Below are 25,087 nucleotides of genomic sequence, written 5' to 3' on the forward strand. Positions count from 1 at the left end.
AATTGAAATCAATGACAAGATCCTCGATTATTGTGTAGTTTGTACGCTTATAACGGAACGCATTGGCATTAAACCAACATCGATTGATTTTGGTACTATCGATGTGGGCTACATTTCTGAACCTAAAGTAATAACTATCTTTAATGAAGGTGGGAAAAGTACTAGGTGATTATTCTTATTTAAATTTTCAAAAAAATTATTATCATTTGAGAAATAGGAAATAATCTTAAAATATATTTAATTACTTACCCCTCGCGCACACACATAGATTTTCCATAGATATAGGCCAAAATGATCTTGATATAAGCGTGAAACCATTGCGAGGTATAGTTCGACCTAATAAAACGGTAACTTTGAAAGTTGAAATAACAAGCCTAAAGGAAGGTGTATTTTTTAATGAATTTTGGTAAGATTCTTTAAAGGATTATTTTCACACACACATATATATATATATATATATATATATATATATATATTGTTTACTTCAATTTTAGGATCAAATCAACTCCGAATATTCGAGTCCCATTGAAAGTGAATGTCATCACTCATCGTTTAATCATTTATCATCCAAATACAATAGGAGATTTCACTCTTATAGATTTTCCACCGACAGTAGAGAAAACGCGCAAGTATAATACGTTTGTTCTACGGAATATCTCATCTCAAGCCTGCAATTACATCGTGCTGGGCGAAGTTAATAATGAATTGAAGCCAATTCGGGTAATTGAAGAATAATATTCGGGTAATTAAGCATAATTTTATATTTCATGGAAGCAGCTACGAAAAGTATTCTTGAGACTCTAAGCTATTTTATAATAAATTAATTGAAAACAGATTAATTTCTTTCTTTAGACTATCAATCACAAGGAATTTCCAGTTTATGGCGCTTTCGAAATTAATCCAACCGAAGGACGTATTGATTCTTTCGAGGGCATAATTTTTGAAATTGGGTGAGTCCACAATGAATTATAAAATAAAGAAAATAGAACTTGTGATTTCAATATATAACTGAATATTTAGTTTTTGTCCAACAATGGGATCATTAGAATCTCGACAAATATTACATAATGAAGAAGAATTAAAATATAAAAAAATGGAAAATAAGAATAATGATTTTATGGCTTTTATCAGAATAATAAAAATCCGTAAAGCAACAGTAAAAATTTCGGGTGATTCTTTTTGCTATCAAATATTTAGATAAAAACTTTTTGTATAGATATTTTATCAAATATAAATCTATTTGTTTCAGCTATTGACAACATAAAGGAAACTTTTGTTGATGAAGCCGTTGATAAAGTTGACATGCGTCAGTTTTATATTCACATGTTAATTTATTCAAATTTTTTTTTACTATTTATAATAAAATATCTAATTTTAGAAGAAACATTTTTGGACTCCCCAATGTCTTCAACATCTCGTAATAGTTCGATTGTTCAACCAGTCGATAATGTTGTTAGACTTTGTCTTTATGGCGAGATGGAAATAATGAAACTCAATCTACAGCCCGACATTCTATACTTCGGTGATCTAAATGTTGGAGAAATTTCTCAACGTGTCATTTGTATTTCAAATTTATCGAAGATTGAATCAGTTTCGTTTCAATGTCAACCAAGGCCAGCTGTTCAATTTATTCCAAAATCTGCGAAATTGAAACCTGAAGGATCTATTGAAGTGATCGTTAAGGTTCAAGCTAGAGAAAATGGTAAATCTGTATTTGCGTTACTATTTATCTTTGTTAACTTTATACATCTTTTGAATTCAATAGTTGGATCTTCGTTTGTGCTTTTAATCAATGTTATTATGGATTCTGAAGATTCAGTTTTATCGAAATATCCAACGAAAGTGAAAATCGGTACTTATCGCGTGACATGCATGGTAAATGTTCTTCTCAAGACTAGAAAACCGATGACTCAGTTCGTTACAGGTAATCTCTTCTGACTGTTGAATCATATTTTCTGTTATTTAGAAAAGACATTTTTTTTTTTTCAGGGATAACTCCATTGATAACTCATGAAGTTGGTTTTATGACGGAATGTGCTACTTTCGGTTCGAATATAAAGAAACCACAACAGGCAATGTTATTAGTTGAAAAAGATCCGAAAAGACCGTGGGCAAATAAAAAATTAATTAATGCAAATATTATTCTTGATAGTGTACCTGCTTATCCAAATGACACACAAAAATCTTTGAGACCTTATAGAGGATTACCGGTATGTATAATAGTTATCACACATTTATTCTATTGAAAATATTAAATATTTGTATATTTTAACTCTGTTTAGGTAAAAACTATTTTTACTGGTAAACCGCGTTACTCGGGTGGTCCTATTCATCCTGAAGCTTTATCCGTTAAACAAGCGAATACCGTAAATAAGCACCGTTTGTATTGGGCTGCTTATCTTCATATGTCACGATTATCACGTAAAAATATAATGGAAACATCGGTGGTGAAATTTTCTCATAATGCAGATAACGATGCTGAAATCATTTCTCGGCTTACGCGAATTCCTAAACGGTTTAAAGAATTACCACGGATATTTCCTTGCGAGAAGTTCCTTGATAAGAAACCTTCGAGTTCTGAAATCAACGCTGAAGTGTTGATTCCGTTATCGCCGTTACAAATATATAATGTTTACATTTATCCTACAACAATCGATTTTGGAATGGTAATTAAATTAATATGATTTTTATATAAATAAAATTGGTAAATGTGTCCTTCTTAGGTGGCATGGAAAACATTTAGCTATCAACAATTAATTGCTTGTAACAAAAATGAATTTTCGATAAAAATTCAATTTATAAGTCATTTAAAAAATATTCGATTTCCTGAAGGGGATACAATAATTTTACAACCTGAAAAGACTATGACAAAGCTCGTTGAGTTTTACAGCGATCGAATGGGAAAATTTAATAATTTGATAAATTATAATATCAATGACAATCACCTTTTCGAACTGAACGTAATCGCAGTAATTGTACATAAGGATTTATCCATCAATAAGCGAGAAATTATAATCGGAAAAGATTATTTGGAAGATGAATCATATAGACCACAGTGGTCCATTATACAAATTAGAAACAAATTGGATGCTCCAACGTGCTTCAAGTCTGTATTTAATTAATATAACTGAAAAAATGACAAAATAATGTTTTCTTTTTAATAGAATTTTTTTTATGTAGATGGAACATACTTAACTCTTCTAGTTTCTATATAGAGCCAAAATATGGTACTATACGAGGTAACAGTATTTTAAATACGTATGTGTCGTACAATACTGATTTTTCAAGATCACCTTTTGCTGAGATGATTATAAAATGCGAAAGCGGGACTTTTTCGACATTGCAGTGCAATGTCGTATTACCCGTAAAGCCAAAAGTTGTATTCGTCAATAATCGTACAAATTTAGGGGATATATCTCTTAATTTACCATCCAGAGCGTACGGAATTTTATTTAATTCTGAACTCACAGAGGTTTTTTATGAAATTGACTCTGCATCTTTAATACGTGGGTGCGAAATTAATCCACCGAATGGAATAGTACCACCACGAGGGATTGCTATTCTCGAGGTTTCTTTTTAACTTTTTTCTTATATAAAAAATTATTCCTATTATATTTAATAAAATATATTTTTATCAGGCATCTTTCAAGTTCGATGTATGTATCGATTTTACCGTTATAATATGCATTATCGTTCAAAAGCATATAAAATTACAGTGGAATGTTACAGGAAGCGTGCCATTTCCACAATTAAAATTTACACCATATTTCATAGAACAGCATCGTGTAATCATAGATACATTTCAGAGTCATCTGATAACGGTAAATAATATTGGAACAACTAGGTCAAAATTGCAATTTGTTTTAGAAGAGTATCCTGAATTTAGCGTTGTAATAATACCAAACAAAAATATCGTAGGTATGTATTATTTTCTCGTAAAAATTGTTTACTATTTTATCTAATTTTATATTTTCTTTGTAAATTAGTAGAAGAGGAGACGAGTGTGATAATTCCAGCAGGATCAAGTATGAGTTTTTATCTACATTTTCAACCGCTCGATCCAGCAAGTTATGTTTTTTATCTTCCAATAATTATCAATGATTTACTTGGACCAGTATTGGAAACAGATCCGAAAACATTAAAATCACATGAATATCTATTGTCACAAAAAGAATTTTATAAAGATATAAAAGGAATTACGTTTCTTAAATTACCCTTGAATCTACCTATTATTTCTATTAATTTCACGGTTGCTGGACGTGCTGTACTGTTCAATAAGTTCAAATTTAATTTTAATGTCGCCAGCGATAATGTGAGTCTTAAGGAATAATGTTGATAATGATTCTTTAGCTTTACTTTTGGAATAATTCGTACAGGTAATAGATGAGCTTAGAATCGACAATCCTGATACGTTGAAAGAAGTTATAATAACTATAAAAACAGATAATTTCATAGAGGAAGACTGTCCATTTTATATCCATTGGTCTTATGGTACCTTTCCAATGATAACGTCGACGTCAATTGTATGTATGTTACTTCCAAGAGAAAAAATTGTTTTTTCTATTGGATTCAAGCCAAATTGTCGGGGAGCTTTTAAGCTCGAAGCCCTAGTTTTTATACGAAGGAATACAGAAGATATATTATTTAATACAATTCATTTTGATGGTATTAATGCAGAAGAATCAATGAAAGCCGACGTCTCTGAAATATACCTTTTACCTGTACCTTTTAATACTTGTATAGAGGAAAGATTCAAACTAAAAGCTCAATATTTTGAGCATACTTCGAACATTTCATGGAATATATTACCACCTGATAGATGTAGTGGCTATTTTAAAAATGATATGTTAACTATTCGCTTTCCAAATAATAATATTATTCCTGCTACATCGTAAGTAATATTGTATTATATACATTTCTTTTTATACGATAAAATAATAATTAGTTACGATATTAAATTATTACGTTAATTTTAAGGTACACCGAATTAGATGTTATTGTCTCGTTTAAAAGCAATTCAACAGTATCATTTTGCACAAAGATTGAATTTCACGCTGAACGAAGCCTTGTTGTATGCTTCGTGACAGTTTATGCGGCAGCAGATAATAATTTGCTGACAACTCACGTTTATCTTACAACTACGTTCGATTATAATGACAAAATAATTTACGAAAAAGAAATAGCAATGCCTGTTACGAATTCAGTTATTGAATATGAAACAGAAGAAGATGATTACAATAATAAACAGAATTCTTTATACTTTCCAAGACAAGTATATTTTTAAATTGCGTTATACATTATATTTCAACGATAAATTTTCGGTAAATGTTTTTTCCTCTATTTGCATATATTAGGAAAAAAATTCTACTGTAAGATCACAAACCAGAATTTCGTACCAAGAATCATCCAATGTTAAAAAAAAATTATTGACTTCGAAATTTAATACGGAAAAAATTGAGAAAGATGAAATTGATGATAACGAATATATTCAGGAAGAAGAGGTATTTTTAAACCAAACTCAAAGTCTGGAAGATTTGTCTACCTCTTCTATCGAAATATCTGTTGAGGATAATAACGTTTCTAGCAAAATAATGTATCCTTATTTTCCAGAGAATAATGGAATTGTGAAGTAATAGCATAAATATTATTTTAGTTTTGTATTATATCATATATACACGTATTTGTGGCATAAATTTTATTTTGCAGTGATTATGAACAACATATGCATGGTATACTACTATGCGTCGAGCAATGGTTATATACAAATATTTTTAAATATAGTTTCTATGCAAATATTTCGAATGGTATCACAGCTATTTTCTCGATCGTCAATCAAGAAGAAACAAAAAGTAGTAATATTAAACAAAAGAATCGATCATTTGGTAAATCTTTCGTCGATGTATTAGAATTATTAATAGGATCAAAAATTTATAATTATGTTGAGAAATTGTAAGCAATTTGTTTCATAAATCAATGTTCTTTCATTATTATCACGTGTTAAATATTGTCAAAAAGAATATCATTTCAATGTTATTAGGCCATCATTGCCTCTGGATGATATTTTACGAATTGATGTTATCCTTCGACAATATGAAAGAATACTCGATTTTTTACTCGAACAAGGAGCATGTTTGGCTCATGTATCAGCATACTTTCTTTTGAATTACAATGATTATATTACTTTCATTGATTCCATACAATTTTCTGTAAGTTCTTATTGACGATTGAACTACAAAATATCTAATAAAGTATATTTCACAGTTACAAAGAAAGAAAATAGAATCTTATCAATTTACAAAATTATCTAAGTCATTATTCGAATCAAGAAGCAAACAATGTTGGCTGGATTTAATTTTGCAAACATATAAATGTTTTAAATTAAGTTATATAAATGAGAATGAATTAAGAACAAAATTAACAGTATGTTCAGAAGAATTTTCAAAGCGATTTATAAATTCTCGAGAGTTCGTGTCGACGACTGAGAGGTTTGAAGAGAATTCGTTTTAAATGTATTTCTTATAAATAAATTATTTACTTTAATTATCACTTTTTTCCAGTATTCAAAGAATGATAGATTTTCATGATAAATCCGTCGAAAATGTTATCAATCTTATGCACGAACGTATAAAAGAAAGTAGTGATCGTTCGAACGAAGAAGTATTATTGTTATCTTGGTTGTATCATCATTATGAAGAACAAAGAACTCAAGATTGGTTAACCGATAAAAAAATAACATTAACTTCATCAAAGCAAAATAATATAGCACATGAAAAGAATATCAATAATTTCGATTTCATTTTGTCAGACGGCCTCGTATTAATCGCAGTTACTGGTGCTTATTGTCCTTTTCTAATTGACGAGTATTTTTCAAATTTATATATTAATCCCAAAAGTATCGAAGAGGTAAATTATATAACTTGCACTAAAAATAAGTTTCTTTTATGATGATTATTAATACATCTGCATGTATAAAATTGAAGGCATTACACAATGCAATTTGTTTGGTAACCAGCTGGACAAAAATTAGACTTGGTTTTATGATAACACCCTCACAAATTGTTCATCCTAACAGTGTGCAAATGTTGATGCTAGTTGTCCATTTGTTTGAAACTTTACCTTCCTACTTACCGAGATTAAAGGTTTGTTATTTAAACATTAAAATTGTTTTCTATCGAAGATAATAACATAACATGTGTTTTCTTTTTTACTAATAAAGATAAGATTTAATTGTCCTTTAACGAAAACTGTCATTAAACAAGTAACTTTTACAAATGTAACGGATAATCCAGTCGAATATTTGTTAGTTTTTATTGGCAACGACAATGGTTTTTTCTCGTTAGTACAAACTCAATCGCACATTCGTATTAATGCTCACGACGGCGTACAAGTGAAAATATGCTTTCATGCAAAAAAGATAAGAAAAACAAAAGGTACATAAATAACGATACTTATACATAACACTATGTTTACATAATCATATATTTTTTAGCGTATTTACTTCTATGCGGTGCTGCATATGGCCCACAATTTGGTATTAATCAAACTTATATATTGGAAGGTAACATTAACAACTTAGAAGTATCGCAAAAACACATCATACGTAGTAAACTTTATCAAATCTTGAATACCATTTTAATCATTAAAATACCATATAAAAATGCAGCAGATTACGAAATATGGATGACGGAAGAGCAACCGACTAATACATGTAATATATACATCATGTCAAAATATCCGTCTGAAACTAAATACATGTATTTTTATTTAGCAAATTTAAAAATGACAAAATGGTCAGAATTACGAACAAGAAAAGTACTTAGAAGATTATTTTTGAACCAAAAGATTATCACAGTTGATGAAGATGTAACGGAGGTTAATTTAGGAATCACCGTTGCATGTGTAACACCTACTACTAGAAAATGTTGGCTCATTTGTCTATCTGAAACGGGCGACTTCATTATTCAAGTATTAAATTCTTATTAAAAAATTTATAAATTATGTGCATATAATTAACATTTATCAATATAATAATATAGATAATTTCACGTTGTCAACCAACTGTAATCGATCATATTGTGGTACAGTATAATAAAGAATACAAAGAGTGTATTTGCACTGATGACCGAGGATCGAATGCGGATTGTCCATGTAACGTTACAGTTCTTATACCATCTCGGAATAATAAACTTTGGAACTGTATAGCCCATATGTTCCAGAAAACATTAAATGTCAAAGAACGCGCGTTCTGGTCTCGATATTTAGGTAACACTAAGTTGTCTTTTTTTTTTTTTTTTTCATTTTCATTCAATGAAAATACCTATTTTATGAAGTTACATGACGTATCAATTATTAGACACACATATTGGATTAAGACTAATACACTGGTTCATGGGTCATAACATTGAGACCGCGAATTTAGAATTCACGCATATATTTAAAGCAAAAGTTATGTACTCTGTTTCTGCATCAAAAGAAAGTGATCTTCTCACAGTACCAGAGACTTTTATCATAAATGGTAAATATATTTGCTTAATTGTAAGTGTCACCCTTCTTGCTGTTTGTTTAAAATTTTTTTTGTCCGTTTATATAATATCTGAATTATGCTAAAGGATTGATTTTTTAAATATTACTATGTACGCAGACGTGAGATTAGCAAATCAGTACGTTCCAATGATTGTTCATCTTTTACCGACTGATTTTCGAGTATATGAGACAACGTTATCTTTGACTTCTGAAGATGGTAAAGAATTACGGCTTTATGAAGTCAGTTTTTTGCATGTCGATGAGTGAGTACAATTTTTAAATACAATTAATACTTAGTTATTGATTATACAATACATTTTACGAACGCAAGGAGATAGGAATAAATTAACAACAGTACGTTTTTTTAACGTACATGGATGTTTTAATGTACTTTCGTTTGTTCGCATAAAATTACTGGTACACATGTACATTTTTTTTTCTTTTTTATATGTAAGATATACATAAATTTATTATGATATAATAAACAAGAAATATCGTCACACTGAAAATTTCATAAGAGAAAATTCAAGTCTTAAAAAATCGTTCAATTCCAGAGAGCTTTGAGGTATAATATTATTTGCGAACAAACATTAGCCCTTTCACATGGATGTAGAATATTTGTAGATAGGGCGCGCGATAATGATGCTCTAGGACAAGTTAACGTTATGTGAACATCATAGATATTTTCTTTAAAATTTTATCAACGGAATATGTGCTCGACGTCTTATTATTTAAATTTTTTGAGTTTTTCTATATTTTTTTTTTTTTTCTTTCCTTATGTAATGTATTACTAAATTTTTGCGCAAAGATATACGCAATATTATCATTAACTTATCATTTGCTGAATGAATAATATACTTTCGATTAATTATAATCGGCAGAATGTTTAATAGTAACAAGTAATCACCATCGGTATAAAATATCTTTTTGTTTCCGCACGTAAATATTTCGTGCAATGTCTTTCGAATCAAAATCAAATAAGACAAAATAATAAAATACTTATGGACATGAATGCCGAACTATATGATTATTTTATATGATAAACTGGCAGTAAAAGATATTTATAACAATTTGACGAACCTATAAATGTTCGTAATATCGTTTACAACGCAATTATTATCGAAAAATCAAAATCATTATTCAATATTCGTTAAGTTCCTACATCTTCGTTATTAATAAACACAATCGATTAGAAAACATCGTATACATCGTTGAAGGTATACGCATAAAAATGATACTTTAAAGAATTTAACGTACATTTTTAATCAACACGTTATAAATAAATGCCCAAGTCAAGATATTAGATTCTATAGATTAGTTAAAAAAGAAAAAAAAAAAAAAAAAAGGAAAAAAGGCACGTACAACAAATCAAAGATAGTTTTGAATTAAAATATTACTTGGCATTTATTTGAAACGCATAATGAACTCTATGTTTACTTTTAACTGGCTTTCAATGAAACTTATAAATTATAATCACGATTTATAGGAGTGGATCAAAGTAGGAAGTCAAGAAAAATAGGAACTACAACTTCCCAATATAGAATATACAAATGTTAGAAGATTATCGCACATATGTTACGGGCTTATTTTTACAAGTCTATTAACATATTAACCTACAAGTGCGAGCTTCAATGTCTGCCAGTTAAAATAAATTTCTTGTCTCAAGAAATATGCGTATTTGAAAATAAGAATTGTGTAAGTAAATTATCGTAACATAATTAATAAATTATCTTATAGTATAGCGTCAAAGAATTTTTAGAAGCAATCAATATATGCATATAAAATCTATTCCCTCCTCCCTCAATACATGGATATTTGGATAATTGCGTTTGATATTGAGTCTAATACGCAGATGAATTTAAGCTATATATTTCTTTCATCATCCATCAGTATTTGACCATAACTTGAAAGGTTTCTGAAGGTATGCAATACATGCCTTTTTTGTATATTGTATGAAAGAAATTACTATGATGCTTTCATACTTTATCGCGGTTATGTAATTTATGCTACATTTTGACCGCGAAAGATACGTACTGCTTTATTCGATTATGGTCTTGTATGTCGATAATGTTATCTGCACTATTTTTGTTTAAATTACATTTATAACTAATAAGCAGTACATATGTCAAACCTTTCGCTTACGTAATTTAGCTTTCGCTTCTTTTAGAAGAAGATCAAATGTGTTATCTTCGTTATCTTGTGATAGGCTACTGCCGTTAAGTGAATTACTGGCTAAACCATCTGTAAAAATAAGAAAATATTTGTATTAATGATACTAATTATGCAGTCATATGTCGATTGTAGTATTTCTATGTGTTTTTGCACTTTCATACCAAGATCTGCATATTTTACTTTGCAAAATGCTCTACGACCTCCAAAGCACAACTCATATCTAGGCAAAGTTGGATCATCATTTCCATGTTCTATAGCTTCGTATGCATCATTTTTATATGCGAATATTACGAAACCATAGTTATCTCTGTAAATCATCATTTAATTGTATTATGATTTAATTATTTTTATTTTTATTTTAAAAAGTAAAATATTTTATACCCGTGTTCACGGAAATGTACACTTGTGTCTACAATTGGACCAAAGGCTTCAAATCTTCTACGTAGATCAGCTTTAGTAATTCCTTCATCTAAACATCCAACATAGACTATTCTCCTTTCTTGAAGTTGTCTTTGCTTTTCTCTGTCATACCAATTATCGTATGGTCTACGATAAGAATTCGGTGGTGATCTAGCAATAATAAAATACAATAAATGTCATAAACATTTAATTAGGGTTTTTTTTATAGGTTGATAAATTAGACTGTCATAAGGTAACTATGTATAGTTAAAGAAACTTGCTCTGACAGAGAATCTATTACGAAATTAATTAATGCGTTTAGAATAAAGATTTTTATTCTAACTGGATTAGATAAACTCATCACAAATGCAATTTCCTTGGTCCAAAAAACCACAACAATATGAAAATTGATTGGAAATAAATTTACCTCCTCCAGTCTCTGTAGTTGCGATAATTATCTGTAGAACGTCGTCTGTGCCTATCGTAACTTCTTTTGCGTTCGCGACTACCCCTTCTTCGGCGACTCGACCATTTCTTCTTTCCGAAATTTGAACGGTTGGAAGACCTACAATCACGCGATATTTTCGATTCTTTAACGAATTTTACACGAATCTACTAGTCAGTCTTCATTATTACTGTACAAACAAATTTTTCCATGTTCCTAACATATTATTGTTTTACTTTCAGCAAAAAAATCTACTATTTTCAACAGAAAAAGACTTTCAATCGATTCTCTAGTCATACATTATTTTATTTGTTATTAATTTTTATGTACCTTGAACAACTAGAGTATCGTGAGGAAGACCTGGTTCTTGAGCGTGTTCTTGATCTTGATGATCTAGAACGCGAACATGAATATCGCGATCTAGATCTCGAAGTGGATCTCGTATCTGAGCGAGAATGAGATGTCCAACTTGTGCTTGAACTAACTGAACTTCGACGGTGACTTATTCTTCGACGACGAGTATTACTACGCCTACAAGATCTGCTTCTGCTTCTATTTCTGCTTCGACTTCTGTTTTTGTTTCTATTTGTACTTCTGCTTCTACTTTTGCTTCTACTTCTACTCCTAGTGTAAGATCTGCTTTTGCTTTTACTCCTTGTTCTCGATCGACTTGAACTAGTAGTAATCCTGCGTTTTTTATAAGTCCGCTCCTCCTTTTTGTCCTTTATGCGTTTGTTTCTGTAAATCATCAAATTCTTCTTAGTTTAATAATAAAAATGAATATTTCTTAATTGCAATCTCTTTTTCATCTATTTTCCTAAATGTTAGTTATTGAACATTGAAATGTAAACAACTATTTGGTTGAAATATATATTTTGTATGTTTTATTCTCACCTCTGTTCTTCATTTCTCTCATCAATATCCACTAAAGATTTCGTAGGAAATTCAAACACTGTTTCGTATGTTTGAATTCCCATTTCATTAGTTGGCGGTTTTCGTTTCACTTTTTCTTCATCTAAATCCGCTTTTGGTTTCAAAACTGAAATAATTTCTCTTTCACACCAACTAAGATTTCCAGAGTTATCTTTGATTGGTTCGGTTGTAGTGGAAGCATGATGAACATATAATAATGCCATTGGTTGTATGGGTGAATTTGTTCTGCTACTATCACTACGATTTTGCTCTCTTCTGCTTCTGTATTCAGCTAAATTTAATTTTCTACGAGGAGGCTTTTTCGTTTCTTCTTTCGAAGACTCTTGAGTATTTTGAATTATGATATTTTGTACCTCGTCATTTGAGCTATTAGTAGTAGTTACTATACTCTCATTAGGATTAGTGGTAAAAATTGACTGTACTGTATTTGGTGGTTTTTTTAATACAGAAATCATTTGCTTGTTAGATTGTACTGATCTTACATTATTTAATGCATCTTTTCTTAACTGTAGAATGCTCGTAGCTAAAGCCGAACGTATTTTCATCTCATAAACAGGTGTTGGCTTATTTAAGGACGCATTCTGAGCTTTTGGTATATTTTCTAACATTAAGTTTCTCGAAGAATGTTTTGAATTTTTTTGTTCCTGTAATTGAGTATCTTTGGGACACTCTTTCGTCTGCTTACTTATTTGCTTTTTAACTTCATTCATACGATTATTCTTGCATGATGAAAGTTCTTCACTATTGTCACTTATTTCTTCGATTTCTAAACCACTGTCTTTTTTTAAATTCCTATCAACGCGACTTTCTTCACTCTTTGCAAGACTTTTAGATTGAGTAACTATTGTTCGGTTTGTAACTGTAGCATGGTAATCATGTTGAGATTTATTGTCTTTGCTTACAATTTTTTCACTATCACTAGAATGTTTTTCATATTCACTATTACTGTTCAAACTGTTAATAGTGGAACTGGAACTGCTACAATAATCATGATCCAACTGGACTAATCCACCATCAATTGTTCTGGTATTAGCATTATTAGTCACCTAATACAATAACTTCTAATTAGTGAATATCCTTATTAGGTATTTCAAAATTCACACTTAACAGAAGAATTATACATTTTATACAAATCGATTGAATTAGTAAATATTAATATTTCAAAAATTTAATTATTAAGATAATTAACATATCTGCAATTGTACAATAAAAAAAATATCTGCCCATAATTTGTTTGTAATTACATTCAGAAATTTTTTATTATCCATAATCTATATTACCATAGATTAAACTTAATGCAGATATGTAAATATAATCTTAAATCAATTAAAAGTATTTACAAACTTCAGTCAGAAACGTAAGATTAATCTACTGTTAAAAGGTGGAATTTTCAAAATAACCTGAATTCATTATACAATTTTTGTTTACAACTATAACTTCATGCTTAACTTACTATTTTCAAAAGCTTATTTCGCGTTAATGTAGCAGCAGCATCTTGCATTCGTGTGCCATTACTACGAATTCCCCCTTGGGTACTTGGTATTGCAGGAATTACAGAAATTACTCTCTTACGTCCTGACGCCTAATATAAAATATAATCTCAATGAGATATACTAGTTTGACTTTATATAGAAAAGAATGAAAGTTATTATTCTTAGCAATCACCTTTATCCTATCAATCACTTCTTTAGGCAGTGAATCGCGGATATTTTTATGTAAATTCGAAGATTGTTTAGTTGATTTCTTTGGGAGGACAGATAAAGTTTGCTTTGTGGACGGTTGTATTTTACTTGATTGTATGTACACACTTTGATTTGATTCTGTTGAAACTTTATCACGACACAATGTCTTCATAGCAGAGTTTTCAGATGCTTCAAATTGTTCTAGTAAACTTTTAACATCTCCAGCTTCTAACACTATAAATTAAATATTACAGACGTTTTCATAAATATTATATTTAATATCTATTAATTATTATAATTATAGATTATATTACCTGGAACTTCACCGGACACTGTTTCAATATCAACGCAATCTTCAGTTTCTGCTTCTTGACTTACTTGTATTGGCATTTGCACTTTTGAATTCTTTTTTCTTTTTCTCTGTTTTGTGGGAATTTTTTTGGCATCATTGCGTGTTTTTTTTGTTATTTTACTTTGAGCTGAAGTAGTATTATTTTCATTTGTAGATTTCTTCTTTTTTATATTTAATTCCTTTTTAGAATTTTTATTACTTTTATTTTGTGTACAATTTGACTTATAATTAGCAATACCTGTATTGGTATAAATTATACAATATAATAACGTTTAAGTGAAAGATCATTAATTTTTAATGTAATCGTGTCAACAACACATAAAAAGATAACTGCAAACATACCTTCATCCTTGTTTTCCTCTTTAACATTAGATATATGTTCAATAGTTTCAATATTTCTTTCTTCTATAACTTCATTTTCTGTGACATATGAAGTTGAATTTTCAAAACAAAAATTCTTTTTATCTGATGCTGTCATATTAAATCCTATAATTTCCATGTATTCTTCCATATCAGATGCCTAAAATAATCTTCTTCTAATAAACTTATATACAAAAAATTCAATAATATATTCAATAATAATTCAATAATATATGGTCGAATAATGCTTCTAATTAGTACGATTAAAACATAATTCGTTAATATATCAGTTAATTTGTTCAAAACGATTCCTAACAAAACACTTGCCTGCAAATATCCAATATGTTCCTGCCAATCGGTGAGAACTTTTGCAAAATCTTCTTTAATATCCATTTTATTTACAACAGAATTAACATCTGATACTGATAAATCTACTATATTGGCATCATCCCTATAAAAATATCATTTAGAAAATTGGTTCTTTTTTTTTAAATAATCTTGTTAATAATTAATGCAGATTTCATTATAACTCACTCTTCTTCATTTCCCCATATAATATCAGAATTGGTAGCATCAAGATGTGTTTCCATATATTCAAAATCATTTTCTACTATATGCATTAACAAGTCATGAGGATTTTCCATTAAATTATGCTGCAATACAATAATTATGCTAAGATGTACAAATCAACGTTGTAAATAAAGAAATAGAATATATGAAAAATATTAACATATGTAAACGTCATATTGAATTAAGATTTAAAGTTTTTGCATGCATTTTATTTTTTACAAAAATATTTCTTTGAAGAACAATGCATCTTACAATTTCTTCAAATTTAAATGACACGTTTTATTAATATAAATAAAGGAAAACATTAATAGAAACAACGGAAAAATAACAATAATTACCTCGTCCAAAGGTAAGGAAAAATCTGAGAAATGTTCCTCATCGTGAAAATTCAAAAATCCCGTTTCCATGACACGTTCCGGAATCCGTTTTATTACTATTGCGTAATCACAATCTGAAAGATCAAACACAAAATATTGACAAGAGTATTTGACACAACATTGGAGAAAGGCTGTGCGCGCTATTATTGCTGACCACGCGCTCACTTTAAGGTTATGTCACGATTCCGATGCAACGCGCCACACGAGTGATATGAACACGGCCACTTAAAAATCACTGTAAACACTCGAGATATATTCAACGAAAAATAAGCGTCACGTATATGAATTTATCAAAGAACACGTTGATTTGATAATCATTTTCGCGCTAGAAATGATAGAATCACGACAAACGCCGAACGTCGATGAGACACGCGGTACCGTTACCCTTCCGGCAAAATCCGCGTGTAATCGTGCATCTCCGCACACGTTTCGCGAGGCTATTGACATGGAACTAACGAGGGAAAAGAACCTTACTGTTAATGTAGGAGAAGTAACATCAAATCAACATCGAGAGAATTCTGCACATTTGTGGTAAAATTGTAGATGCAACGTATATGAAAGCAAACATCCGTATGTCGAAAGTAGACGCGTTGCTTTAAAATTCACTCTCACCGCTTTCTTAACGGAGGGAATACATGGAGGCGTTCATCTAGTATTACACGTCTAGATGTATGTATATGTGTGTGGGTGTTTGCGCTACACACAGTAGAAAAAGAGAATTCACAAAAACATGCATATAGTTGATGAGAGATAAAGAGACACATACACACAGATACACATACACATACACATACACGACAAGCAAACAAAATTGTGCGCGTACAATCAGTAAGACGCCACGCCTCCACGAACCGAAGCTGAACGGTTGGAACCCGAAGTGACCACTCGACCGTCGTATTTTTTGAACGTAAGAAGGACAGACAAAGATAAGGAATATCCTGTTTGCGAAGAAAGAAATGGCGGACGATACTAATACTCGGAAATGAGATGTTATATTTATTCTACAGAAAAGTATCGCAAATCGGCAAAAGCGGCATGTGCCAGAGTACACGAGGAGCGCCGTCTGCCAACACGACCTGCCGCCCGTTGAGCACCTACATATTTAGCCTGGAATCCTCGGTATAAATAACACGTGTTCACGTAACGACCCGTTTAACGCACAACGCATTGATGAACATGTAGAATTTGTCGAAAAGCTTCGAGATTACTTACGCTCGAATGCATACACCTATACAATACACGACCATTCACTGTCCGTACACTGTCACATGTGATCGTTTAATCACGTTCTCAACACGACGCACCGCTTTTTCCCCTCTTGAAGTCTATCGTCTTGCGCATGAACGTCCGAACGCAACGCGACGCATACAATTCACTACTCTTCGCATCGCATGTATATATAACCTGCAGCCTACCTTCCCCTTTTTCCCCCTCCCCGGTTATACTTTCCCTCTCTTTCTCCGTTTCTTTGTATAAGTGCGCCATCGTACCGCTCCTCTACTGCGCATGCGTACCTATCTTCGCGCCTCCAACGATGGTTAGAATTCTTTAGCAAATTTATTTTCTATTTTCTATTTCTTTGTTGGCGTTGATTCGAATTACAGACACAATTGTTAATTTCTACATTTCTCAATATCAAATCGTTGATTTATTTTATTTTATCAGTAGATAATAGTACGTAGAAGATTGTATAAGAAAATAACAGGTAATACATTCTAAGTTTAACTTAGGAAAACGCACGTTTCAATTATTCTCTCTCTCTCTCTCTCTCTCTCTCTCTATATATATATATATATATATATATATATATATATATATATACATATATTTTTTTTTTCTTTTTGTTGCACATACGTAGATCGTTATCTTTACATCGGTAACCTTAGTTTTTACGCATGTAAAGTAAGGTTAATTATTCGAATCGTCAATTCAATATATTTTTTTTTTAATTGGAATTTGAATAATTCTTTCAGAAATAATATTTATTAACAAAGAAGAAAGTAATGAATCATGACGATATCCTAAGGAACTTTTTCGAAACTTCTCTTTTACTCAGGAAACTTATGTTTTTCGAAAATAATTTTGTTGTTTACTTAGAAAAAGACTATTTTAGTTTGATGATCTCATTTGTAGATATCTGTTGCATTTTATTTTTTTCAATACGGTTGTTTACCGTAACCAAAGAGGGTTGGTTTCTATGGTAACTATATGTCAATCAAAAACAATGTGGTTAAGAGCATGAGTCACTTTCTCATTGCAATCATTATCATTCATTTTCCATCGGATAACCGAAGCAAACAAAGTGACAATAGGTATTTCGAAAATGTAAACCAAATATTATGTATCTAATATATTTTTAATAGACCGTCATAAAGAAAAAACTTGGCTCTAAATGGCATCACATCGTAATCTATATTCGATCACAAGTTGAACATTTAACGTTATGTCCTGTTGCGAGGGAGTCGATAGTATCGAACGTTCTCCTGGCACTGGTTGTTGTGGTAAATAATTTAAATTAATTAAAAAAATAAAAACAATCGTTATTTTTGTATAAATATATAAATGAAATCCATTGATTTAATATTAGGAACGAAGTGTACGGTCGGATCAAGTGGATGTTCCACTTTAGAATCTCGTATTCGTTCTTGCCATTGTCAAAATAACGTCGGTTGTTTGGATCGTAATGATTGTGGCGGATTTCGTCCTAGCGGTACTGCAGCTACAGGCGCATGTCCAGGACCGTGTCAATGCTTAGAGGAGGAAATCTGGAATAGTAACGTTCCACCTAAGCCGAATTGCGAGTGGTTAAGCAACTTCTCTGAGCTCCGACGGCAGTGGAGCAATCATGCTCGTCAACAGAACTGCAAGTGTTGCAACTGTCGATCATGGTAGGTAATCCTGTGTGAAAACAAAGAGGTAATTCATTTCGCAATTAATTTTTGAAGCAAATGAAGAAAATTGTTTCGTCGACATGTTATTATATATATGATAGATAAAGGATGTTGAACGGTAAGGATCGAATTAAAGATTGTCTGCTATTTTTTTCATTATTTTTTATTCGTAATTTCATTATATACTTCGTTCGATTCGATTCGCAGTAGAACTGTCGCCCCCTGTCGACCGTGCTTACCGACAACGCTTTGCACTTCCGGCTTCGTCGTACCTTCATCGGACTGTCAGGTATACCGAGGTAGAAGCACGTCGAATGGACCAGATTCCTTTCACTAAAGCGAGTCAAGGCAAACTTACTTCGCAGCAACGATGAAAATAGGGTGAAAATGAGAAAGTATCAAGTAGAAGTACAAAATGTGTGGTAATTCAGGAAATGAGGTAAAACAGGATTATTCTCATTAGGGAAAATTATCCATCGTTGCTTCGAAGTTCGAGCGAGTTGCTCGTACATATCCTATGTAGATAGAGTTAAATAAGTAGGAAATCACGAAACGTCTCTTTCTCACTATCGTTAGGATTATTGCGAGGATCATCGTTTAGCCGGTGGTGCAAACGATAAAAGAGATTTAAGTCCAGTGGAATCAACATCCTCGAGGGAGTCTCGTAATGTTCGAAGAGAAGCCGGGGGTGGTTGTCCGCCACCAGGATGCGGTCGATCCTGCCAAACGGCACGCTGTCGATCACCTAGTACGGATCGTTCCTCTTCGTGCTCTTGGTGTCCTACGTCCGTACAGCGCCCTTCTTCTCCATGTAAACCATCGACTCTTTGTCAACCCTGTGCTCCTTCACCAAAGTCCATCTTAAAAAAGCGAAGCTGTTGTCAGTGCGCAACCGGTTATTGCATGTGTCAACCGATGCCACGGAACTGTAATTGTCCTCCTCCGATCCAAATTGATGCTCGAGCAGAACGAGATTGCACTTGCGACTGTCCTTCCTCTCCGGAATGTGCATGTCCACCGAGCGAACGAAGATTTCCTAGAACAATAGTGAAATGTCCAAACGCCAGATTATGTTGTCCATTGCCGCGATTACCGCCTGGTCCAAAGTGTCACTGCGATCGCTGTCAGCCCTGTTTACCGGCACCTTGTGATCCCTGTACTTCCAGCATCTGTCGGAATGTCATTCCAAAAGCGAATCCCTGTTGTCCAAGTTCACCGTGTCCACCGCGTTCTCCTTGCCGTCCTAAATCTCCTGATCTTCAACCTTGCCGCTTGCCGTCACCTTGTCGTAAATCAACGCAACGATATTGTCTCGGAAGGAATTCTTGTCGTGATGATACTTACAATGAATGTCCACGTGCTGCGAATGATAGACGATCGTCGGGAATCTGCGGAGGAACAGGTCAGTCTTCGACGATTCGTCGTAGACGGGCAGGCGGTGATAGGCGTGAAGAAATAATCGCAACGAAATTCAAGGACGAGTCAATAAGCACAAACGATCACGAGGGTGAACCGCGAAATCCTTTCTTATCGGGATACTGTGAGAAAGCCGACGATAGAGAATGCGAACGCGAGGGTGGGGGTTGTTCGTATGAACTGGATTTGCTTGATTGTCGTCGACATATCGACAGGTCTGACGAAATTCGATCAGACAATGCTTTCAATCATACTTCCAGCTTGAATACAGTTAGTTGCTCTGCTTATCAACGTCGCGACGAATCCGTTCAAGCGAGATTCGATATTGATTGCGATTATTCTCGTGAATTAGCTTCAATCGATGATTCATCTTGTCATCGTTACCATTATCGTGATCCAAATAGTACGTGCAATTCTTCTTGCACAAAATCTTTTCAGGATTGTTTACAATGTTGTTGCGGTCGGGATGAAATCGGATGCGATCTTTACTGCGATTATTGTTGTTCTTTTAAGGATGAATCACGATGTCGTTGCGCACCCGATGGGAATGGCTGCGATAAAACGTGCAATTATTGTTGTGCGTTTAATGATTCCAACATGATTATAGTCGATGACATATCAGCCATGAAAGATGAGCGAAAGGATGTTTCAAACGTTATCTCGAATGGTGATGATTAATGATGATAATCGATGAATAGAAGAAAATAACGAGGGTGCAATATAGAAACCGCCTAATGTCGCTTCGTGAATGTTGTTATTGTTGCACGTATACGCGTAAATATGTTTTTATCCATTTGCGGACAATATTAATTATCCGATATTTTTTTGTACATGAAGTTTATTTATTTAGATATTTTTGACAAAAATTATTTTATTACACACATAAACGTATATCTCTAATGAGACTATACATGCATATAAACACTGTCCGTTAATGGATTAAAGAACGTGCAAGGAGTGAACTATGCATCAATTCAAAAAAAGTTGAAATTAAAGTTTATCACCGAAGAAAGTTGGATTCAATTTTAATTCGACTAGTCTTTCCTATAATCATAATTTCGATGCATTGCATTTAAAAGACGTGCAGACTCGTCCTTGCACGCGCTCGAGTGAGATAGACATTTACTTGTATCCTTGTCTGTGTCTCACCAAAGGGCCAATGTGACACGTGGTGTGGTGGGTCCGGTAGGTGGAGATAACACGACGATGATAACATGGAGCACAAGCGCACAGACCTGTCGGTGCAATTGGAAGAAGAGAGACGTGTCCTGCAAGGACATCTTCTCTTACATCGGAGCCATCGGTCATTCTGCTCTTTCACCTGGCCCTCTTACCCTTCTATCCTTCGTCCTACTAATCTTCCTTGCCGTTACCTGGTCCTCCGGATTAACCCTTTATCACCGTTATTTTTTCCCGAAAAAATTATGTATAAAATATTTCGGTCGATGATTAAACGATACTTCGAAACACATTTAAACGTTGTCCTTTTTATAATGATTTTTGTATACTTAATTTCTTTTTTTCTAATGATATCTTTTCTGTAGAAAACAAAAATGATCAATCTTTTCTTTCGCGTCTTTTTCATGAATTTAATTTTACAAGCAATAATATTATCGTCATCATAAAAAATGTACAATTTTGACAGATATAAGAGGATTTCCCAAATGAATTATTCCATATTAACACGTAGTCGATTCCATTTCGATCGAGAGCATTTATTTCTTATATGATATATAATATAAGATATTATTTATCATATAAATTAAGATATATTGCCATACAAACACGTCATGGAAAAGAGTGTCGTAAAAACGTGAAACAATGTTATGGAATGCTGATAATCGTAGGAATGCGAATGTTACAAAGAAAAACTTGGGTCGAAAAACATCTCGAAAAACAATTTGAAAAATAACTCAAAAAACAACTTTCAACAAAATATATAGTCATAATTGAAAAAATAATATATACAACTTTCGAATTTTAGTTTTCGTAAGCCATTTTTCTGCTTTTATTGAACTTTCTAAATCCTATAGTAATTGTAAGACCTTAACTCTTCGTAATATTTCTTAATATATTTGTCGATATTGCTTTCGCTTGTACAACAATAGACGGAGACTAAAATAACAGTTCATTACTTAGAAATTATTCCTTTTTTGAAGTTTATATTTCATATGTACATTGTATAAATATCAATAAATCATTTGTGCTGAGATTTCTTTTTAAATAGCAGCTGCTGGGTCATGCCAGGTATATCCCAATATACCTTTGTAAAATGCCTTGTAAATCATAAATGCTTGGCAATATTCTGAACTTCGATGACTAAGAGTTAAATTACTTATCGCGCAGGTACTTTTCTATTGCTTTGTTGCAACAACTTGATCGATGCACAGGGTATACTGTAATTAGAAGACAAAGTGTCAGTTTTGGAATGATGGATTAATTGTAAACGTCACAAGAATGATTCTAGTATATCTTCAAGCTAGCATTATTCCTGACATAGAAATTTCGATTATGGACAATGACAAGGAATATTGGAATAATAATTCAAATTCCAATGTTGTAGTTTCTATTAAAATAAGAAGATTCGTACATTATTAATTTTTATTTTAATGTATGATTAAAATTCTATAAAATAATATAATGTCAGAGGTTAAAAATATTTAAAGATTCGTATCGTTTGACACAATTATTTTGTCATTTAATTGCGTCAACTGCGAGAGTAACTTCGCGCCTCCCTCTACTTTCATCTTAACGAGGTGACGCGCTATCATGATCATGCATCAGTCGTCGAAATGACGCGCAACGGAGCGTTTCCATTGTCATCTTCGTCTTCCTTCTTTTGCTTCTTGTTACTCCTTGCGACGTTACCTTCGCATCAAGAAGTTCGCGCTTCGGTTACTTTCGACTTAAGTCCTTTACTTTTTGGAGCGTTGGTGAAAGATTCAAAGTCGCACGAATTGAAAGATACAAAATTACCGGGTTGCATAGAGTGCGGGGAGTACAGGTATCTATGTAATATATGTATGCATACGTAGGTATTAATATATTTATGAAAATATTAAACGATATATTTGATGTTAAAATCGTATAAAACTATCCGCATATTGTTACTTTGCAGCAGTATTAGCGTTAATTAAATTATTATTAGAATTAAAATAAGGAGTTAAATTTCACAAATATCGACTATGTACTTATTTATCTTTGATATTAAATATTTGTGATCCTGTTCTTCTGCATGATCCTTTTTTTCTTTTCCTTTTTTTTTTTTTTTTTTTTTGATGATGATGAAGTATACAAGGATATCGTTAAAAAATAAGTAATTCGAATTAGTCTGACAGTGTCACAGGAAAATAAGGATTTTTTCTATAGCGAATTTGTATGCACATATAGATGCCCGGAAAATTCGTCAAAGTGTCTCTTGGGCTCCGTATCGGATCCTTGCGGATGCTGCAAAGCTGGTATATGCGCTCGTCTTGGCGGAGAGCCCTGTTGGAATTCGAGTATCCCGGAACTTAACGCTAACAGCCGTAAGGATGGCCTCTGTGCGAGGAATTATTTTTGCCAATTACGTTCCGATCTTCAGGAAGAGGTATAGCTTTTATTTGCATCGCCTGTTTCTCATAATTCCTTTGATAATTTGTACAATAATTATACGATGCGATTATAATTTTGTAATTTTCTTGAAATCTAAAGCCGGAAAACTATCACGATATTGCACAATAAACTTGCGATATTAATGCAAGTTGTCTACCTACGTTAACGTTAATTCAACGAACTTATCTGATCCATTCTCGCGAGTGAAAGTAATCTCGTCTTGTTGCGTTTCGTGGGCGTCGAATGTAGTATCACGTGCAATCAAATAATCAAGCAGATCGGATATAATTCGATATAATATAAGAGATCTCGCGCAATCAAATAATTAAGTAGATTGGATACAATGAGAGAGAAAAGCTTTTGTTAGTTTCTTATCGTATGGTCTTTGATTTTTCATCGATTCCCTTCGAACGTTGTATTACATACGATATTTTCTTTTGATTTAGGATGAAGCTGAAGCGATCTGTATCTGCATGGAGCAGACACCAGCATGCGGTAGCGACGAAGTGACTTATGAAACACCATGCGCTCTTCATGAGGAAGCGATGAAGCTCAAGAATCATTTGTCTTTGAAATTACAGCATCTTGGTCCTTGCCAAACTCGACCATGGATCGTTTCCTACTCGGAACATGTCGTCTCGAGTGTTGGCCAACGTGTTCTCCTTGCTTGCGAGACTAAAGGTTTTCCAGTACCTGATATTTTCTGGGAGTTTCATTCTCCTGATGGAAAGAAGGTTCTCAAACTAACAGGTAAGCGATAATTATGATTTTTATTTGTTCGAAAGATACGGGTACTTTACAAGATAAAGAAGAAAAGAAGTTGATATCAGAAGTAGATATTTTTTTTTTCTTATTTTTATGATTTGGGTTTAAAGGTGAGGACCATGTCATCACTGTACAAAGTGATCAAGATTCGAAATCTTTGACGAGAACGTCTTGGCTCCAACTGCCACGGTTGACTAAAGAACACGTTGGGACGTATCATTGCATTGCCAATAATTCGATAGGACAGGCAGGCGCAGCTTCTTTCGTATCGATGGTTTAAGGTCCTGATTACGTTCCGTAGAAAAAGTGAGTTCGATTGTGGTGGAAAGTGGAAAGCGGATTAGAATGGAATTAAGGGAAAAGGAGAAACATTAATCACGTTCGTCTGGAAAAAATCATTATCGTATTAAATATTTCTTTTTCGATCGTGCAAATGATCGAATCAATGTTTTCAAAAAAAATGAAACTATCATTCATAGGTATCGCTTTACACATTTACACCACAACAACTTCTCATTTTTATCACCCGACTATTATTTATTTGTCGGGTTCAGGAATATATAAATAAATATTATCTAATGTCAGCAGCATTTTTAAAATCGAAGCAA

General features: G+C 32.5%; 5 protein-coding genes across 11 annotated transcripts; 4 read left to right on the forward strand and 1 right to left on the reverse strand.

Annotated features, from left to right (window-relative positions):
• Nucleotides 1-1,334: 1,334 nt before the first annotated feature.
• LOC124423694 (cilia- and flagella-associated protein 47-like) lies at nt 1,335-9,099 on the forward strand. Its single transcript, XM_046961738.1, is given in 21 exon segments — nt 1,335-1,702; nt 1,766-1,933; nt 1,990-2,210; nt 2,283-2,666; nt 2,724-3,106; nt 3,181-3,568; nt 3,639-3,922; nt 4,003-4,312; nt 4,377-4,891; nt 4,978-5,272; nt 5,355-5,632; nt 5,707-5,882; nt 5,980-6,206; nt 6,262-6,501; nt 6,553-6,903; nt 6,981-7,139; nt 7,217-7,430; nt 7,490-7,708; nt 7,769-7,965; nt 8,037-8,262; nt 8,354-9,099. Coding segments are annotated over 21 exon segments (5,973 nt in total). The 5' UTR covers nt 1,335-1,401; the 3' UTR covers nt 8,791-9,099.
• Nucleotides 9,100-10,292: 1,193 nt separating this feature from the next.
• On the reverse strand, nt 10,293-17,305 carry LOC124423470 (serine/arginine repetitive matrix protein 2-like). Of its 6 annotated transcripts, none has more exons than XM_046961197.1 (14): nt 17,026-17,282; nt 15,775-15,887; nt 15,401-15,519; nt 15,194-15,317; nt 14,849-15,026; nt 14,469-14,744; nt 14,138-14,388; nt 13,926-14,054; nt 12,434-13,518; nt 11,870-12,277; nt 11,522-11,659; nt 11,077-11,265; nt 10,857-11,002; nt 10,293-10,764 (listed from the first exon to the last, which is right to left on the reverse strand). In XM_046961197.1, exons 2-14 carry the CDS (start codon nt 15,841-15,843, stop codon nt 10,649-10,651), a joined length of 3,228 nt encoding a protein of 1,075 aa, XP_046817153.1. In that variant the 5' UTR covers nt 15,844-15,887; nt 17,026-17,282; the 3' UTR covers nt 10,293-10,648. The 6 variants fall into 6 exon arrangements, with proteins under 6 accessions (XP_046817153.1, XP_046817155.1, XP_046817154.1 ...); XM_046961199.1 differs by lacking the exon at nt 17,026-17,282 and adding an exon at nt 16,288-16,425; XM_046961198.1 differs by lacking the exon at nt 17,026-17,282 and adding an exon at nt 15,979-16,251.
• LOC124423473 lies at nt 16,821-19,046 on the forward strand. Its single transcript, XM_046961205.1, has 3 exons — nt 16,821-16,932; nt 18,177-18,314; nt 18,401-19,046. The coding sequence occupies exons 2-3, from the start codon at nt 18,257-18,259 to the stop codon at nt 18,703-18,705; spliced, it is 363 nt and encodes a 120-aa protein (XP_046817161.1). The 5' UTR covers nt 16,821-16,932; nt 18,177-18,256; the 3' UTR covers nt 18,706-19,046.
• Nucleotides 18,580-21,411, forward strand: LOC124423472. 2 transcript variants are annotated; one of them, XM_046961203.1, is made up of 3 exons: nt 18,580-18,701; nt 18,912-19,003; nt 19,281-21,411. In XM_046961203.1, exons 1-3 carry the CDS (start codon nt 18,659-18,661, stop codon nt 20,796-20,798), a joined length of 1,653 nt encoding a protein of 550 aa, XP_046817159.1. In that variant the 5' UTR covers nt 18,580-18,658; the 3' UTR covers nt 20,799-21,411. The 2 variants fall into 2 exon arrangements, with proteins under 2 accessions (XP_046817159.1, XP_046817160.1); XM_046961204.1 differs by lacking the exon at nt 18,580-18,701 and adding an exon at nt 18,764-18,822.
• A 1,483-nt stretch (nt 21,412-22,894) lies between these two features.
• Nucleotides 22,895-25,083, forward strand: LOC124423371 (insulin-like growth factor-binding protein-related protein 1). The gene is made up of 4 exons (XM_046961018.1): nt 22,895-23,124; nt 23,511-23,709; nt 24,161-24,464; nt 24,590-25,083. The coding sequence occupies exons 1-4, from the start codon at nt 22,913-22,915 to the stop codon at nt 24,757-24,759; spliced, it is 885 nt and encodes a 294-aa protein (XP_046816974.1). The 5' UTR covers nt 22,895-22,912; the 3' UTR covers nt 24,760-25,083.
• Nucleotides 25,084-25,087: the final 4 nt, after the last annotated feature.

The sequence above is a fragment of the Vespa crabro genome, chromosome 4, assembly GCF_910589235.1.
Source record: "Vespa crabro chromosome 4, iyVesCrab1.2, whole genome shotgun sequence".
Taxonomy (NCBI): Eukaryota; Metazoa; Arthropoda; class Insecta; order Hymenoptera; family Vespidae; genus Vespa; species Vespa crabro.

Coding starts and splice junctions, on each gene's coding strand:
- LOC124423470 (XM_046961197.1), bottom strand. CDS start 15,843: ATGGAAACGGGATTTTTGAATTTTCACGATGAGGAACATTTCTCAGAT. Junction 11,660..11,869: donor CGATACTCTAGTTGTTCAAG/GTACATAAAAAT, acceptor GCGTGATTGTAG/GTCTTCCAACCGTTCAAATT. Junction 11,003..11,076: donor GTACATTTCCGTGAACACGG/GTATAAAATATT, acceptor GATGATTTACAG/AGATAACTATGGTTTCGTAA.
- LOC124423473 (XM_046961205.1), top strand. CDS start 18,257: ATGTCCTGTTGCGAGGGAGTCGATAGTATCGAACGTTCTCCTGGCACT. Junction 18,315..18,400: donor TCCTGGCACTGGTTGTTGTG/GTAAATAATTTA, acceptor ATTTAATATTAG/GAACGAAGTGTACGGTCGGA.
- LOC124423472 (XM_046961203.1), top strand. CDS start 18,659: ATGCTCGTCAACAGAACTGCAAGTGTTGCAACTGTCGATCATG. Junction 18,702..18,911: donor TGTTGCAACTGTCGATCATG/GTAGGTAATCCT, acceptor TTCGATTCGCAG/TAGAACTGTCGCCCCCTGTC. Junction 19,004..19,280: donor GGACTGTCAGGTATACCGAG/GTAGAAGCACGT, acceptor CACTATCGTTAG/GATTATTGCGAGGATCATCG.
- LOC124423371 (XM_046961018.1), top strand. CDS start 22,913: ATGACGCGCAACGGAGCGTTTCCATTGTCATCTTCGTCTTCCTTCTTT. Junction 23,125..23,510: donor ATAGAGTGCGGGGAGTACAG/GTATCTATGTAA, acceptor ATGCACATATAG/ATGCCCGGAAAATTCGTCAA. Junction 23,710..24,160: donor GTTCCGATCTTCAGGAAGAG/GTATAGCTTTTA, acceptor CTTTTGATTTAG/GATGAAGCTGAAGCGATCTG.